This window comes from Seriola lalandi, unplaced genomic scaffold, assembly GCF_002814215.2.
Source record: "Seriola lalandi dorsalis isolate HSWRI2012SDOR001 ecotype SW California unplaced genomic scaffold, Sedor1 jcf7180002054908, whole genome shotgun sequence".
Lineage (NCBI taxonomy): Eukaryota > Metazoa > Chordata > Actinopteri > Carangiformes > Carangidae > Seriola > Seriola lalandi.
In genome coordinates this window covers 795679-814695 of record NW_019525460.1, presented here as the reverse complement: position 1 = coordinate 814695, position 19017 = coordinate 795679, and the positions used below count along the sequence as shown (strand labels likewise).

At 48.6% G+C, this 19017-nt stretch overlaps 1 protein-coding gene across 3 annotated transcripts in view; it reads right to left on the bottom strand.

The window, feature by feature from the left end:
* Positions 1-19017, bottom strand: part of bcor (BCL6 corepressor) — a 32369-nt gene that overhangs the window by 3044 nt on the left and 10308 nt on the right. For 2 of the 3 annotated variants that reach the window (XM_023430656.2, XM_087169710.1), the window contains exons 2-11: positions 18432-18513; positions 15012-18200; positions 13475-13531; positions 12830-12989; positions 11356-11697; positions 9964-10248; positions 8163-8476; positions 6511-6795; positions 1725-1891; positions 890-1035 (exon numbers count right to left, since the gene is read on the bottom strand). In XM_023430656.2, the coding sequence (XP_023286424.1) occupies positions 890-1035; positions 1725-1891; positions 6511-6795; positions 8163-8476; positions 9964-10248; positions 11356-11697; positions 12830-12989; positions 13475-13531; positions 15012-18200; positions 18432-18434 (4948 nt within the window). In that variant the 5' untranslated portion in view covers positions 18435-18513. The remainder of the gene's footprint in view (positions 1-889; positions 1036-1724; positions 1892-6510; positions 6796-8162; positions 8477-9963; positions 10249-11355; positions 11698-12829; positions 12990-13474; positions 13532-15011; positions 18201-18431; positions 18514-19017) is intronic. The other variant, XM_023430657.2, reaches the window with a different exon arrangement.

Below are 19017 nucleotides of genomic sequence, written 5' to 3'. Positions count from 1 at the left end.
GAAGCGGGATGACAGATCTGAACATGTCTAGTGGCGGTTGGGGGGTGGGGGATGAGGATTTAAAGAGAGGGACTCATACCAACAGGTTGCACAGAGGTCAGAGGAGAGAAAGAACAGCAAACAGTGAATGAGCCAAGACTGGGGCATTTGGGAACTGGGTTGCTGACCGGTCTTTTCGACAATTTACCTTTGCCCCACCTCGATGTACACTCCTGCTGTCTAAAATAACCATTTGTCTACGAGCCTTTTACCTCCTTTTAAAGCATTTGTAATTTAATGATTTGTGGTCAAGGCACATTACTTAAATTTCCTGGCTTTTGGGTTCCATTTTGTCTGCTTGAGGAAAAATATTTTCTACTAATGCAATCGTTGCAAAACAAAAAATGAGAAAACACGATTGTATTGTACATTTTAGGAACAATAGAAACTAGTTTCAACCCGGGTTTTAGACTCAAAAAAGAAAACCAGGAAAAAAGAGACTTGGTCCTCTGCATGTTTTTATCTGGGGTTTCCTGACCTAAATCAGACTTCCCCACCATTTGTAACTTTCATTAATAAAACGATAAAAATGTATGCATGTTGTTTGTAAGTGTTTGGTCAAACTCAACAACATCAGCCTTATCCTTAACAGATGCATGTGCGTGCAGTGCAGTTGCAGATTCGGAGTGCTTGGATATATGAGATTTAATTTTCATTATTTCTGATTGACATCATTTGCAAGGGAATCCCTGCTTGAAATAGAAATCCTCAAATCCCAGATTCCTCACTTTTTTTGGAAAGCCAGGAAATCACACAGTCGGTCTAATCTGGCAACTCATGACCTGTGTATTTCTAAATTCCAGTCTAAACTGTTTCTATGACTAGACTGGAAAGCCAGCTGGGATCTTACCAGTGAGGAAGCGCTCCATGCTGTCACTGTGGGTCATCTTGAGGAGGCCACGGCCAGAATATGTGGCCAGGGTAGGGTCGGCGCCATAGGACAGCAGGACTCGCACCACGTCCAGGTGGTCATTCTCCACAGCGTCATGAATTGGTCTAGACCAACACAAATGCACATTCATTTTTAGCAATAACCAAATAGGAAGAGAACTGACAACATCTGCGTGGGTAATTGTTTTTTGACTTGACTAAAGGTTGTGCCGTGTGTGGCATCACTGTCATAGGAACTGCAATACTGAAGTGATACTTTTATTGGCAGCCTCTGTGATTCAGTGACAAGAACACATACAGATTTCCCCTAAACTCTAAACCTAGTGGGACATAAACTGAAATACAATTCATAGATCCATAAGACTGCCATTCTTCTCAGCAATGGTCTCACCTGGCTTCTGTAATACTACCAATGTCGCAAATCTGCTAATAAATAAAAGCTTAACTGCTACACAATTCACCTTTAAGACCTGTGTACAGCCTCCTAGAACAGATCCCCTACTGTAAATTTGAATACACCGCAAGGAAATGGAAGTGGTTTACTTTTCCCATGTAAAAGTGCAGTTAATCTTTCAAATCACTACTCTTGCCAAGAACATGTTCTTAAAAAAAATAAATCAATCCCAGAATTTTTCTCATGAGGTTACTTAATTGAGGACAAAGCCCTGGCTTGTCCTATTAGGACATGTAGAATACGCCATGATGTTTTCATAACACATAGTAGACGGAGACGAGGTTATACAAGCACACGTTTCTGTGATTGTGTGTGCATATGAATGAGTGCGTTTGTTTACCTGGTGCCATCCTGTGCACTGCAGTTGATGTCGGCCCCGTAATCCAGCAGGTGTTGGACTATGCTGAGCCAGCCTCGGGCGCATGCCTCATGGAGAGCACAGTACCCGGCGTAGTCCCTGTGATTCACCTCGCATACTCTATTCTCCAGACAGTACAGCACCACCTCCTAAAAAGGGAGCCAGCACAGAGGGAGAGTAGGGTTCAGTGTGTGAGATTGTGTGTGTGTGTGTGTGTGTGTGTGTGTGTGTGTGTATATATAGACGTATGTGTGGCGACAACCCAAGCAATACAAGACCAAACATACAAGTCAGACGGGCAGACACATACGCAAACAGTCCTTCCCTTTACAGTTCCTGTGGGAGAGAAATTAGGGAAAGGAGGAACTGACTGTGTTCCTGCGCCGGACAAACACACATACTCGCACACAAATGCTCCATAATACTAGAGCTGGCACCAAAACACATCGTGGAGACTAAGTGTGACTCAACTGTATTTAGCCTGCCAGATTCTTCTTGTGCACGCATGAGCGTGTGTGAATGTGTGTGTGTTTGTATATGTGTGCGCCATGGTTGGGCCCGGATGCCGCTGTGGCAGCCAGTTACGATGGTTGGGCTCTGAACACAGCATAATGGAAGCGGAACAAAGAGATTTGATAGAGGCGCTCAAGAGCTGGAAGCATTTTCTCTGGTCTAGGGCTGTGACAGTTGGGCATCCAGCACTAAGTAGTCAGACTGGTTTTCATTGGACTGGAGCTGTGTCTGCTGCTACTAAACAGTGAGGAGTCGGGGAGATGGAGAGCAGCCCAGCTGTGTGTTGATACGGGGCCTGTCCGAGTCAGACTGTGTGTTTCAGCACTGCGGGTACCTGTGTGTCTGTTTGGATATGTAACTTAGTGTGGGATTGGACAGAAGTATTTGCAGGTCTTTGAAAAAATAAAAATAAAACACCTAATAATAAAACACCTAATTTTATATATATATATATATATATATAAATATGTGTATGCAAGACTCGTACATTCAGACACACTCACTCTGTCCTGCTAACAGTTCTGTGCCGAGAGGAGGAGAGCTGCTCATCTGAACCTGGGGAATGACTCCAAACTTCCATTTCTATGCTAATTCTAGCCCGCCGTCTAGTCCAAGTGTTTATCTCCCTCTCACCCTCTCTCTTTCAGCGCAGGGCGGATGGAGGGAGGAAGAGGGAAGGAAAAGCATGCAATTGAGAGAAAACAGACTGACAGAAGGACGAGTGCAGGGTTAGAGAGGGCGGAAGAACGGGAGAAGCGAGAGGCAACACCCCAACAGATGACAGATAAATGAATCTGTGGATGAAATCTGCCGGGGCCGTCCTCTGGGCTGAAGCTGATAATAACAAGAGATGAAAGGGTGGGGTGGAGTGGGGTGTAGTGGATGGTAGTGGCAGTGCGAAGTGGGTGGGGGGTGGGTGGAGGAGGGGGGTATAGTGATAGGAGTGATACGGAGCACAATCAGAGCCAGGGAGGAAGGAGAGACAACGAAGGAGAGGGGGAGAAGCGAAAAGCAGAGATCGAGAGAAAGAGCAAGTGCGAGCAAGACAAAGTGCAAGAGAAAGGAGGGAAGTGGGAAGCTGGGGGGGTGGTGGGGTGTGTGGTGGGACGACGCTCCAACTGGTTTTCGCTCGCTGCCAACACTGTTTGCCTGCTGGAGAGAGATTCAGGAGCGCTGTGCTGAAGCTCCCCTCTGGGGGATTCCACTCGCTGTGTGTGTGTGCATGCGTGTGTCTGCCTGTGTGAGTGAATGAGAGCAAGTGTTAGAGAGACTGACGGGTAGAGTGTTGATATGCAGCTTGCCTTGGCGTGCGCGTGTACGTGCGTGCATGCGTGCGCACATACGTGTATTTTTTGTGCCGCTGACGAGGTCGTGTGTGTATGTATGTGTGTGTGTGTGTGTGTGTGTGTGGCTGTGGAGGAGGCGTAGCGCTAAAACCTCCGGAGCCCTGTTTAATATCGCTGGGAGAGAGCGAGGAGCTTAGCACGAGAGCCCCGGCTTCCCGCCAGACTGACACACACACACACACACACACACACACACACACACACACACACACTCCTCCGCAGTAAAATGAGACACCGCTCCCTCCCCTCCTTTTGCTCTTTCCCTCCGTCTTCTAATCTCCCTCTCTAGAATGCTTCCCTGCGCTCGCCTGCAATCAATGCATCACTCAGACATTTAACCCCTTGCAGCGCTGCCTCGTACGCTCCTCACGTACAACAGATGTGTGTGTGTGTGTGTGTGTGTGTGTGTGTGTGTGTGTGTATCACATGTACAGGTCATGTATGAGCGACTTTCCCTGTGTGATGTAGAGCCAACGGTCTATGCAGTAAAGTCGGTGCATGCCCAGACAAGTGAGACGTGTAGATGTTTGTGTGAGTGTGTGTGTGTGTGTGTGTGTGTGTGTGTGTCGGCCTCTTGTTGAATGACTGGGGTAACAGAGGAAGTCTGAGAACTCACCCTCTGATGATCTCAGATAGAGTTACTTCATCTCACACGCATCTTTTTAGCTAATAACCTACACGAAATAAGGAATAATCACCAGTTTTGGTATACAATATTGATTCTTAGTAAATGTCTGCAGTCTCAATCGATAACCTGCTCTATATTAATATTAATGCTCATCAGCTACATACAAACCAAATGATAAGCTGCTTCGTAGAACAGCTGCTAACTGTTCTGGTACCTGGTCATACCTGAAAATGGCAGAACGAAATTCATTCATTCATGTACTTGTGAAACCAGATTTGAATAAAAAATGTTTGGTGACAAAGTGACTAATAAAGGGCTAGTTAGCTATGTAGTTGGCGAGTTTATCGTTAATATAGTACAAAGGTAGCTAGCTTTTAATATAACGGTGCCAGCCTATCATAAGCTCACTAAGCTAGCTGGCTTGCTACCTGTTAGCTAACGACGAGTTAGAAAGCTAGCTAGCGCAGTAGTAAACTGGACAGTGTTAAAATGTGTAATTCAAGGAAACATTAGGTATTTATATAATCAGAGTCTCCAATGACTGCAGACAGTGCCACATTTCTATTTTGGAGCAGTTAAATCTCCAGCAGAGGTATTGTGTCTATGAAAACTGATGGGTTACACAGCTAATATGATAGCCTCCTCTAGTCTGGCCTCTGTGGTTCCATGAAAGGTTAACACTGTCAAGACTCTTTGCTCTTGGTCAAAGGTGCAAATCTGCGATTCAGAGGTCTAAAGTTGAACTTTAAAAAGGTCAGTGTGGATTTACTTCACCTCCACAAGCAAATCCACTGGTCGCAGCGATTCAAGCTCAAAGTTTTCTATCATGGACGCTGGTCTGATTGGGCACTTAGAACGCAATCAGTTTCTCCCTTTGCTTGGATCACACCGGGATTTGAGAAGGAAAAGCAAAGTGATTTGTGGGAGGGAAATAAATGACAGACTGCACCTTTATCTGAGCTTTCAATGGGAAGAGCTGAGGGGCCCCGAGCCCCGGCACGAGAGGGAGAGGGATGAAGACATCCGCAGAATCTCTTCTCATTACCATTTCAAATGCTTGGAGAGTGAGGCAGACGAGGGAGAGCGAGAGAATAAAAGGGGAGCGAGGGAGGAAGGAAGAGAGAGAGAGTGGGCTTTCATGTGCAGAGGCACGGATCGCAAAACTAAACGAACATGAAATATGCAGTGTCGGCCGGGCAGCACAGAATAGTGCGCGCGGGTTACATTACATGATGTGTGCATGAGGTGATTCTGCATCCTGCATGTGCACGTCTGTACACGAAAGAAAACAACAAAAAAAAACCAGGGAACCAACTGGTGTTTCTGTGTGTGTGTGTGTGTGTGTGTGTGTGTGTGTGTGTGTGTGTGTATGGCGTTTGTAGTCAGCATGTAGGCTGTGTGTATGTGTCTGTGTGTGTGTGTGTGTGTGTGTGTGCATGTGCATGAGGTGACTGAATTTGCATTTGCAGGTCTGTGTGGGTGTGCGACAGTGGCGAGTGCTGAGAGTCGTTGCTCTGTGCAGCATATGGAGAAGAACACGTCAGGATGCCTGTGCATGTGCTCACTGGGTCATAACGGGTGTTTCTCTGTGCATATTTCTATGTGTGTGTGCGTGCTTGTAATCAGCCTGTGAGCTGTGTGTGTGTGTGTGTGAATGTGCGTGGCTCTGTCTCTCAGGCCCTCATATCTCTCTGCCTGTGTGTGATAAGCCTAGAGCTTGCGGCGCTAAAACACCAGCGTGAGACAAGCGCTCTGTGCGTCTACAGGCTTGTATGCGAGTGTGTGTGTGAAGCGGTATGCATAAATTGGTGTGTCTCTCTGCGCACGTCCTTGTGTGTGTGTGTGTGTGTGTGTGTGGGAGCCCCACGGGTCTGCCCCAGGCTTATCACACACAGGCAGCGAGAGACGAGCTTCCTGAGAGAGAGAGAAAGAGGGAGAGAAAGAAAGGGAGGGAGGGAGGGGGAAGGCGGGGGTGTTGTTTGCGCAGCGGTCAGTGCCTTGTTTGTGTAGTCTCAGGTTTTCTCCTCCCTCCTCCCTCTTTCCCTCTCCACACGCGGAGCGCAGGAAGGGAAAAATGCGAAGGGGGAATGAAAAAAAAAAAAAAAAAAAAAGCCAAGCTATATTTGCCAGAGTCACAGACAGGAACAAAGTACGGGAAGAAAATGAGCTCAATTTAAGAAGAGAGAGAGTGAAGATTTGGAAGACACGATGTGTTAAGAGTGTAAAATTTGAAGAGAGAAAGCGATAAGGAGGGAGGGTGACTTTGAGCGAAGCTTATTACCTCGTAGCCGAGCCGCGCAGCTCTCTGGAGCAGAGTCTCCCCGGCGTTCTTGTTCACGATCAGCCGACGAGCCTCTGGCGGGATCGGACGCACCGTAGGGGGCTCAGCAGGGGGGGTCCTGTGCACCCCCACTGGCTCTGGTGGGACGCCGCCCGCTCTGTCATTCACCTGGGGCTGCAGGGAGGGCGGGCAGAGTGTGACGGGGGAGCAGGGCTTGACTGGAGAGCAGGGATAATGATTAGGAGAGGCGGCTCTCTTCCTCGGAGCGCCGCGCTGCTCACTCAGCTGAGGAGAGAGAGAGAGAGAGAGAGAGAGAGAGAGGGAGAGAGAGGGAGGGAGAGAGTGTTACAGCCCCTGCCACATAGCAGACGGGACACCAATTCACTGACACACACGCGCACGCACGCACACACACAGTCAAGGGCACATGGATGAGACGACACAGATGTACGCACACATACACAGGAGAAGATGCAGTTCAGCGCGCGCACACACACACACACACACACACACACACACACACACACACACACACAATCATATGACAGTTAAATAATGAGGCGGGGAATATAAAACTTGCTAGTATATGACAATTAGTCAGTGGCTACTTTAAGGCCCAAATCCATCCAGAAAGAATAATTAAGTTTTCAGTAACACTTGATGTTTATTCAGCTTATATAAAATACCTCTTTTATAACCGACAGATATACAGCTTTAAATAGAGAGGGATTTTCCATTTACAACATCTGTGTTTAAGTATGATTATTGTGTATGGAAGACACACTACGCATCACTGAAAAACACACACACACAATTTTCACACCAACTGTTCACACCCCAAACAGTGCAGGTTGGCACGCCACTTTTCTTTAACCACTAAACCAACAAAGCCCTCTGAGCGCAACACATGAGAGAGGGAGTTGCCTGCCTGCCTGCCTCTGTGTGTGTGTGTGTGTGTGTGTGTGTGTGTGTGTGTGTGTGTGTGTGTGTGAGAAATGCGTGCCCTCTCAGTGGAATTCCATGTCGAAGCAGCTGTCAGGCTGAGGAGGAGCAGGGGAGGAGAGCAGCGAGGGCGAAAAACAACTAGCCTTCTTTTTTTTTTTTCCTCTCAATTTTTCCCCATGCTCATTTTTTTCCCCTCTTTTGAACTCATGCGCTTCATACACTGGACCATGGCTGCTACATTCCTCACTGTGTGAGTGAGGGAGAGTGTGTGTGTGTCTCTGTGTGTGTGTGTGTGTGTGTGTGTGTGTGTGTGTGTGTGTGTGTGTGCACAGCCTTGTGTTCAGCAAAGTGTGATGCATAATTGCTCCGGGGTTTTGTTGTTATGTCAGGAATGCTCACAAACACGCAGACACTCAGAGCCCTGGCACGCACCTACACACAAAACAGCACAGATGACACACGTTCAACAATTAAGGCCAGAGACAAACACACACACACGCATGCAGGCGCTCCGCAGGGAGCCGCTAAGGGCAGGAGGAGGTCAAAGCTCCAGCAGCCCTCTAAACATTGTAAACATACTTCCTTCCTCTCTCCCTCCCTCTCTCTCTCCCAGCTGCATAATCAGAGGCGCCGACAGGCATACTGAAACTCACTGCTGCAAACATCCAGACGCCCATATCACGTCCAGACACCCTATCAGCACTCACCTTGTCATCTTCAGCTGCTCCCAGATCAGCCACACAGCGCTGTCCTGGGCTGTTAGGAGTAGCCTCTTTCCTTTTCTCCCGCTCTCGCTCCCTCTGACTCGTGTGTTTGGTCTTGCAGGGCCGCTTGCCCTTGGGTTTGTCTGTGTCACTATGGCGACGGGGCTTGAGGGGAGGGGGGCCTCCCATGGACTGCTCTGGGGCCGGAGAGGGGGGGCCCCTCCTGGGCTCCTTGAGGCCACGGTCACCTGAGAAGGGGTCCGGCGGGTACGCTCTGTCCTTCAGCTGGCCGGGGGGAAGGGGAGAAGTAGCTACTCCTGGAGCAGGAGGAGAGAGAAGAGAAAGGTAGAGTGAGCGGCTGATAGTGTGAGAGCTCAGTGGAAGGGGAGGATGGGAAGGTATTGCAAGGCCATCTCTCACCCTCTGTTGGTTTATTAATGAGTGCACAGAGCTGTCTGGGAGCGCAGCATGCCTGCTCGCTCCGGAAAATATAAAAAAATAAATAAAAACACACACACACACACACACAAACTTGCATGCACAACACAGGCTCACATAAACACCCCTGTAGTGACTTGCGCACACTCATTCATTGCAGCAAGGACACTGCTATGAGTAATCTCCTTAAACAAATGTGGCACTGTCTGGTTTCAGCCTCTTACAGTACATATTTATATGAAAAATAAAAAGCTGCCCTTGAAACCACAATGTCAAAATGCCGTTTAATAGCTTAATGGAAATACATTCTCTTCTAAGGATCACAGCATTTGTAACTACATGGGTTGTGGTCTATGTCTGATTTGTGTTGCAATACAAGTTTTAGAATAATCATTCTCAAACAAATGAGGAGGAAAGTGAAATTGTATATATTGCTGATGCTTAAATATACAAGCACTTTGCAATGTAACTCCTGTTGCAGAAAAAGTCTTTTAGAATCCAAGATTCTTAACAGAGATGAATGTGTTTTACTATCTGATTAGTGATATCTTTGGGGAAAAAAAAAAAAAAAAAAAAACTGTGGAAGAGAAAGACCACAGCCCTGACAGACACACAATGGAATAACCACATTCATTGTAACAATATGGCTGTTGCCAGGGTGATGTTATCTAAAAAGGTAAAGTAAAAAAAAACAAAAAAAACAAAAAAAACTGTGGCCAATCAAGGCCTGCAAGGCCTGTGGTTTCTGCAGGAAACATGAAACCAAAATCTCCTCTGCTTTATTCACTTCCTTTAATCTCTCTCCTGCTCTTTTATTCTCTCCTCCTCGTCTCGTCTGTGTCTCCCTGTGCCTCAGTTTGGGCACATGAATAAGGGAAAGCCCTGGTTTTAATAAGTTACTCCCCCCAACACACACACACACACACACACAACTCGTCCTCCCGTTCCCTGTGACTGGTCTTGAGGGGAAAAAAAGAAAAAAATCATTGATCACACATTAGTCACACTACACCTGCCCACGCATATCTCCATCAGCCACTTCCCTCATTCGCTCTTTCATCGTTCTCACAGAGCCCCACTGTAGACCAGCTGAACAAAAATCCCAAAACCACAAGGGGGTGGGGTGGGGGTGGGGGTTTAGCTTTTAGCCCCCTGGTCCTGTTTCTGATTGCCCAGTCTTTCCCCTGGCAGGAGGAAGTATCCCCTACCTCATTTCCTCTGCCCCCTCCCCTCAGGCTCCCGGGAAATCCCCTAAAGACACAACGCTCAACAAGAAAGTGAAACGTGAGCCAAAGATAGATTTCCGTTACCCTAGCTGAACTCTGAGATACAGAAGTGGTTTGCACGGCTGGCGGTTTATTCTTACCATTAAGTAGCTTCTCGCAGCCCCATTTCCTGTTGATCTCGGCTCTCTGAGCTGCGGCTCTCTCCTCTGGCTCGCTGGCCCTGATTTTGGGTTCCCGTAGTCTCTGCGCCGGGGCGACTAATCTGGGCTGGGGCCACGCCCTCTCCTGTTTGATTTGTGAACCGTCAGGTGAAGCTGTGCCGGTGGCGGGTTTGCTGAGTCGTAGTCCCTTCAGCTCGATGCAGACCTTAAGCTTGCGCACCTCATCATCGTCATCTTCATCAGCACTGGTCTGCTCGCGCTCATCTGTGAACCATATGAACACAGTTTGCATTGTTTGCCATTTCTCATATATTGTTATAGAAGAGTTTTGCCCTGTGAAAAATCTTAAAACGTAACAGTTGTGGTGGTTAACCTCAGAAGAGTAGATGAGAAAAATTCTCATCCCTCATTTGTTTTAACATTTTTGAAACCTATTGGATACACTAAGGAATGTATTACTGACAAGCTTACACCACATAAAGCCTTTTCAAAAATGCTACTCTCACCTTCTGCAACACACAAAACTATTGTTTGTACATACATACCAATCTGCAGACAACTGAGCACAAAGAACAAAGTCCATTAATCACTACATTCTTATGGCTTGTAAAACCCCCCCTGAGCCTTACATTTAACACACACACACAAGCGCATACACACATACGCACACATGCGCACACACACAAACGCACACACACAGAAAGGCAGGGAGCAGACAGATTGAGGAGTAAAAGGGGGAGACAAGTCAAGAATCGGGCGGAGAAACAAAGCAATAAAGACTGGAGAGGCAGAGGGAGAGTTCTCCCCCCTAAAATTCACGGGGGACGGGTATTTGACTCGTCTGCCAGTGCCAGTGAGAGCAAGCGCAATACCGCATGCCAGAAAAAAAAGGAAACCCAAACAGATGAGGGAAAAAAGAAAGGAGATGAAAAGAGAAGAAAAGAGCAGCTTTGAAGAGGGTGGGTAAGCGCAGCGGAGGAACGGCAGAGCTGAAAGAAGAGAGAGAGAATGGCTGTCCCTCTTTCTCGCTTCTCTCTAGCACACTGCTCAAAGGCAGGATTAAACACTTCTCTGAGCTGGCTGCCACACAGAGCGAAAGATGGGACAGAGGGGGGGTGTGGGGGGGGTGTTACGGAACGAGTTTAAGGTGGAATTGATTGGGAAGGAGGAAGCATCAAAAGGAATAGAAAGATTGTTAAAAAAAAAAAAAGAGAAGAAGAGAAAACAAGGGATGAGACGGGGCTCAGCATCACAGAAGATGAGGGGAACAGAAGTGGGCAGGATTAGAGTGCATGGAAAGCAGATGAGGTGGGGGGGGGGGTGTATTTGAGGAATATGGGAGTGTATGAGAAATGTATGAGAAATTCTCACCTGTGGAGATTTTGGGTCTTTTCTCTGGGTGAGACACCCTCTCTCCTTCCTCCCTCTCCGTGTCCTCAGGCTCACCCTTGATGCAGAGCGGACGTTTCCTGACGGGTGCAAAGCCAGGGCAGGCTTTTTCCTCAGGATACACTTTAGCTGGTGTCAAAATGGGAGGCAAACAATGACCTCCTTCAGACTCTCTCAACACCTTCTTGGTTCCATCCTTTAGCCCTCCTTGGCTGGCACTTCTGGCCCCGTCTCGGGCCCCCTGCCTTGGGGACAAAGGTTCCCTCGGGCCCCCGCACCTCTGGAGGACTGGAACTCTGTTGTTAGTGTATGCCGGCCGGACGCCTGAGGAGAGCGGAGACAGACGGATGGAAACGGGGGAGGGGGAGTGGGCAGAGGCAAAATAAGCAACAGAAGATGAAAGGGAGACAGACACATGGGGAGAGAATGCAGACAGACAGACAGACAGAAAGAGAGCAGGGAAAAAAGAGGCGGGGGTGAGACAGGGTGAGGGATTGACAGAGGGAGAATGCCAGTTAAACACCAGCCAGCTTTTATTCAGCTTTAAAGACAGGCAGTAAAACTTTGATGGGGTAAAGACTTTTTAATCTGATGTGAGCCGAGCCAGCGGCCTGACGGTTCAGTGCAGCCGCTCGCACTTCCAGAGGAGAGGCAAGAAAACATCCTGCGCACTCACTGCGCACGGTAACTCCCATCCCTCTCCCCCCTTTCTCTGTCCTCCCCCACGGCATGACCGCACCACGCCCTTCTCACACAGAGCGTGACTCCAAACCCCCCCCCCCCTTTTTTCCCTCTCTTCTCGACTCCCTCTCCCTCTCTGTCTCCCTCCATGCCATAATTAGGCTCACACGTCAGCCGCGGCCTCGCTCCAACACACAGCTGGGCTCTCAGCCAACGTAACTAACCCCCCCCTTCTCTCTCTCTCTCTTTCCGTTGCGCTCTCCCATCCGCTTTCACCCACTAACTCTCCCCCCGCTTTCACTCTCTCTCTCACGCAATCTCTGCCCCTCCTTCTCCTCTTGCCCTCCCTCTCGATCGTCTCTCCGCGCAGATAAGCACAAAAGGCTTCTTGAAAATAAAACTCCCCCTCTGTCTCGCTCGCGCGTTCGCTTGTGCTGCCTGGCTTGTATAACAGTGTGTGTGTGTGTGTGTGTGTGTGTGTGTGTGTGTGTGTGTGTATGTATGTATGTGTGCGTGTGTGTGCGTGTGTGTGTGTGTGTGTTGAGTCTGTGTGTGGAAAAGTGTGTCTTTTTTTAGAGTGACCCGGTCTCGCCTAAGCATTTGCTGCAAATGCATGTGAGTGTGTACGCGCACCTATTGTTTGTGTGTGTCCCTTTCTGAGTGTTCATTTGCAGAGTGGCTGCATAAGTGTGTATGTGCGTGCATTACGAGTGTGAGTGTGTGTGTGTGTGTGTGTGTGTGTGTGTGTGTGTGTGTGGGGTGCTGGGTTACTCACCCTCCCTCTCTCCCTGCCTGGTGGTGTGTTGGCAGTGTTCCAGCGCTCGCTCTCTGCGCTGGCCGTCTGCCAGCTCCCGTCCTGCTGCCGAGGCAGACACACACACACTGCCGCCCTCCTTCTCCTTCAGCTCCAGCTCCGAGAACCGCATCATTGCCCGCTGTGCGCACACAGACACACACAAAAATGCAGAGAAAACCCATGAAAACCACTCATCATCTGCCCACGCCACACACACACCTCTCTAAGCCTCAATCTGGCCTCAACAGCTAAAGAAGCAAAAAATTGCATCAGAAAATCACATTGTCTCAAAATCAAAAGAAAATGCCAAAGAAATTAAACCCACACACACAAAACGCACACAGGACAAAAAGGTAGACAGATAAATCACAAGCATGGCATCAAGACACAGGTTAGACTACTGCAGCCACTGTGAGTCCATGCGCTCTGGGGCTTAAGTCCTGGCATCTCCCTTCCTGAAACATAAACATGGCTAGGAAACATATACATCTAAGCCCTGAGGCAGAGAGAGGAGAAAAAGAGGAAAGAAGGGAGTGGGGGAAAAAAGGAGTGTGCAGTGATACAGAGTACAAAGGAGACAGAGCCCATCAGAGGCAGATGTGATAAGAAATGTAAAGAACTGACCTCCCAGTTAGCTGCAGGTTGACTTATATTACTCCCCTCTCGTGATATGACTTCCATCTAAGCAATTAGAATGGGGGGGCTCAATATATCTGTCCATCATTTCATCTTTTTATTTTTTTTAATGAATTTTTGTTATGTTTCTCCACATGTTTCTTTACACACAATAGGCAGCCACAATCCCACAAAATAACACAATCAAATTAAAGTGACTCAACAGGTCAATTAACACTGCATCAAAACTATCAAATAATTTCTGAACTGCATGAATGAGAAATTTGAAAAAGAGAATCAAAACAATATGTTCATTCTAAGCATGATTGATAATGTTAATTCAGTTTTAACTGTCTCATTTATTTTTTTTCCAAACAGACTTCCACGTATAATTTTCTTTTAATGTCCAGAAATAGAGTGTTTGATAGCTTTGCATTGCAGCTGTGCATTGACAAGCATGACACAGACAAAACCACAGTTTTCTAGGGTGCGTTCACAACATAGACAGACATGTGCAACCTATTAACATATCTGCCTCTGAGCCAGTGGATAATATAACATAAGGTTTGCTTGTGTTTCTATGCTGAACGTTGAGCATAAGGAACCAGAGATAACAGTGTAAAACGAATAGCTCTACATGTGTGCGTGAATGACAGGGGATGACGGCCAAGTGTAGGGGGGACGTTGCTGTAATTGTGTGTTTATAGATGCAGTGAGATGTGTGTTAGCAGAGAGGGTCTTTTAGCCAATGGGGTGAGGAGAATTATAACCTTGGACAGCAACCAGGCAGGGCAGCATAGGCCATTGGGGGGAGGAGGGTTGGGGGAGGATAGCAACTGGCGGATGGGGGCATGCAGAAAGCCTAAGAGGAACCCCAAAGAGGGCAGCTGCTGGTTTTTAAGCACACTGCAAGCCCTCCACTGCCCCTAACCTTGGGGTTAAGCATAGCCAAAGGCAGTGTGAACTGTGAGGCTGCCACAGTCATGCTCTGAAACTACAGTATATGGCTCTATAGCACAGTCAGCACTAACGCATGCTTTAGCCCCAAGGCAGTCACACAAGGACAAGCACGTACGGACACACAAACACGCACGCACAGAAATAACCTTTACAATGACTGCTCACTAATCACCATACAGAGATGGCAGCCCTGGTTAACCTTTGAACTGCCCTCCCTGATAGAGGGCCTCAACTAGCCTCACACTAAACCTCGCTAAGACAATGATAAATTATGGGGAAGGTCAAGCCTATGGCCAGGACAGTAGCATGACAGCACTTATATTATTCTGTACTGTGTTGTAAATGCAGAGTATGCCAATTTCATGCAGGGTTTGTTCCACAGGCAGATCTGAATATTGCAGCAAGGGAATAAAGACAGTGGTCCTTTGGGGGGGTTTATTCCTGCGTGGATGTTAGAACTGAAAGTATGTTTGAAATGTCTGCACGTAAGAAACGTTGGTCATATTGACCTGTCTGCAGCCCACCACCAGCTTGAGACCAATATATCCTGTACTCTATATACAACCACAAGTGTTAATAGCCTTACCTGCAGAGCTCTCTGTTCACGGCTCAGCTTGCTGGAGTCAGCATACAGCTCAGTGGTGACACATTTAAAGCGGTCGCCAACGTAGCCTGAGGAGTTAGCAATCCTCTTGGCAAGACTGGATCTACGAGAGCTTTTAGATGAAGTCTGGTTACCATCTTCTTCCTCCTCATCCCCTTCTCCTTGAGACTCTCCTAGGTCGACAATACTGTCTTCCTTTTCAGTCTCCCTCTCGCACACGTTCTCCTGGTCTGACCCCCTCTCCACATCTGTGCAGTGCTGAGTGAGGTGGAGAGCTCGGCTGTCCCTGTCCCCTTTGTCCTTACCAGAACCACGCTCCCCAGATGTGCGGGCACAGCGCAAGGTGCTCTGGTCTTGGTCTCCAGGGTCCGGGCTGGGACTCTGTTCGTCCAGGCTCTCCTCTGCCTGGGTGATGTGCCCCGGAGAACGCGGGGACGTGCTAGATGTCACGCGAGGACAGTCTGTGTCCTGAGGAACCTTTGGTTTCCCAAAGGCAGTTTCTGGCTGTCTATCAGTGTGGTTGGGTTTCAGGGTGGGGCTCTGTCCAGAGTGGATTGGATAAGGATGGGAAAGGTGGTGTTGGTGTTTTGGCTCATAATCAATCTTTGTCAGATTTTGGTTACTATGACAACATTCATTTTGGTTAACCTTGGTGCTGGTCTCACAAGAGGGCTGTTTGTGGACCGTTGGTGTAGACTCAATATCTGTGTCTGAGTGTACAAGGTCTATGCAGATTATCTTTTCCCTGGATGTTACAGAGGAAGCATGAGCTTTGCTTTGACTGCCACCCTGTCCTTGTGCTCCTGCTTCCCTATCGGGCTTTATTTGGCTTCCTTCACTCATCTCTTTGCCAACATTGTGATCTCTGTGCCCCCCACATTCTTCAACAGCTCCCCGTGATTTCTCCTGTCCCCTGGACTTCAGACTTGCATCTCCCCTTTCTGGCAGCTTGTTGTCTGAGTGGGTCTGCATCAGGGGATGAGCCATCTCCTGAGAGTTATAAGTGAGGTACTCTCCTCCTGGACCAGCTGGGAGGTTGTGGTAGGGTAAAGGGTGTTTTGCTGCCAGTTGGGTTGGGTAAAGGCTGTTGCCGCCAAGCAGTATTGGGTGAGGATAGACTGGGCCTTTTCCTGTAATTGGCAGGGAGTGTAGCGCCATGCCATCAGGGATGGGGTAGTGCAGGTATCTGTTAGCATAGGCCAAACTGTGGTTCAGGTAAGCGTCATTTTGAGGGAGGTAAAGGTGGCCAGGAGGGTGACCATTCTCTAAACAGGGCCTCTTGTATGATGATACCTCTGGAGTTGTTTCACCTCTCTTAGCGGTCAGAGAGGACTTTTCTGTTCCCTCTCTGTGGTGGCCTGCAACTGATGGATGTTCTGATTGGCTGGGGATGTGTTTGACCCACTCACCATTAGGTTTGGGAGAAAGAGCCCTGGAGCTCACCAGAGAGGAGCCCGAGTGTTGTGAGGAGGGAACATTATGGTTTGGCTCCCCAATCCTTGGACAGGATGAGCTACGTTGCTGAGGGAGTACTCTCTCCAGACCCTTGTGTTTGATGACAGAGGGCGAAGAGCCTTTGGCTTGTGAAAGGCCCAGGTCTGTGTTAGGCCTTGGAGAGGAGGGCAAGCCTGGTGTGTGCTGTGTATGGGAGGGAGACGGGCTTGGTACAACCCAGGAGGAGTGTAAAGTGCTTATCATCTCTGGCCTCTCTGAGACCTTTGAAGAAGTGCTGCTGACCACAGAGTGAGGGTGGGAGGAAGGAGAGAGGGAGAGGTTTTCCTTTAGGAGCTCTCGGCTTGGGGGGGGCAGTCCATAACGTGCACTTGATGCTATAGTGTCCATCTTAACTGGGAAACCATTGGGAGGCGGTCCAAAGTCAAGTATTCTTCCAGACAAATCTAAGGGCTTCTCTGCTGAGTCTTTGGTTGCTTGGGGTTGGTTAGCTGGCCTCTCAAAATTAGGTTTGGAGGGTGACCTGCTGGGTCTCCTCTCAACCCCTACACTTCTGTGCTCAGGTCTGGGTTTGTGGGGGCTGGGCCGGGCAGGGGAGGGCTGCTCTGATGCCATGCTGCTCACAGAGAATGGATGAGGAATGGACTGCGTGGATGAGGACGAGGCAGATACTGAACAAGTGGAGGAGGTGGGTGGTTGTCCTATCCTAGCAACTGGCCTTTGTAAGTCCAGTGAACTGTCGATGTGAGCAGGGGGAGGGGGAGGCTGGGGAAGGCGAGAAGATGCGTGAGAAGAAGAATCAGTAGGCAGACTATTATTATTCCCACCATTGGTGCCACTGGTGCTAGTACTACTGGTGTTATTGTTGTTGCTCGAGCCCTTCCTAGAGGGAGGTCTGCTTGGTCTACTGCTCCTGCTTGGGGAGCGGTCCCTGTCTATAGCAGCCTGATGGTGCTGAGGATGAGGGGAAGGTTGGTGAAGTTGTTGTGCAAATTGGGGCGGAACACCAAGCCCCTTGTCCTGGCAGTGTACCAGTGATGTGGGGGCCACCGTGACTGCGGGAATCCTCATAGGGGGCGCCACCAGGGGAGAAGAGATCGGAGAGGGAGGATAGGGCGGCATGTAGTAGAGCCTCTCAGCAGCAGAGGCGGCTGCCGCCGGATTAACGTTACCCCCCTGTGCTGCACACAGAGAGGAGTAGGCCAGGTGCTGGGGAAGATAGGGGTTGGGTTGGCTGAGCAAGGACGCTTTGTACATGTTTAGAGCTGTGTACTTGGATGTGTCCATGAAGGGGTACATGCTTGCTTCTGGGTAGGGGCTGAGCCATGGCAGGCGGAGGTAGCTGCCACCAGCACTCGCCAAACCCAACTCAGATGCTTTTTCTCCATGCCCGACTCTGCGTTCCAAGCCTAGACCTTCAGCTCCGGCTCCAGGAACCAGCACAGGCTTGTGGAGACCTGGAGGGGTGCCCTTGTAGAGGCCCAGGTATCCATTCGTGGGCTTACGACTGTCCAGAGGGCCGTCAGGCTTGTAGATGAGCTCTGGGAGACCATCCCTGTTGTAAGTGAGAGGGAGGCCGGGCGTCTCTCTGCTCTTCTCTGCTGGTAGTGCTCTGATCCCTGGGTATACAACCCCACCATGGAGACGAAGACCAGCATCATGAATCAGAGTGCTTCGTTCCAGCCCCATTGCTGCCAGGGGCGTCAACCTTGCATCCACCTGCAGCAAAAAGTGGATGAAAGAGAAGTAAATGTGACTCTCATGACTGGAATCAGATAAATTATAAATGTGATAGTGAAAATGTGAACTTTACTGCTCAATATTTCTTAGTCTTCTAGGTTAAGTAAATGCATGCTCATAGTGAAACAGATCAAGTGATTGATTTCCAGATAATGGTGACTCATGTGACAAGATGAGTAAACAGGACTGCGGACAAGCGCAGGGACTTGCCATGTTTTGTGTGATGTGGTTCCCTTGTCTTAGTTCCAGGTTGGTTTGTGTCTCAGCATCGACATCACGAACAGATGTTGCCCTGTGGAGATGAGCAAACAGTTAGCAGTTAGTGTCTTGGCTCTGCCCCACTCCCACACACACACACACACACACACACACACACACACACACACACACACACACACACATCTTTGTTGTTTTGCTCCAAAAAACAAAAATTGACATTGCAAAAATGTCAGTTTATAAAATCTCCCAAAGAGAAATAACATAGAAATTAAATAATAAACAGACTTTCTGGGGCATGCAAACCTAAATAATATATCAACATATGCCTTATTGCTATATGGCAATCAAATGTGTAACAGAGATGTGTAACTGAGATGAGACACGGAGAGTAGAGCGAAGGTACAAAGAAAAAAAAAAAGATAATGGCACCGCTAGCTATAGTCATCACAACCTTCCTCTCACTCTCACTCACATACACACACAACTCCACTGAAGTAGTCACTGGAGATGAAAGCACTGTGTGGGCTCCCCCTCCCCTTCCCTCCCCTCCCCTCCCATCCGTCAACACCCCTCAGCA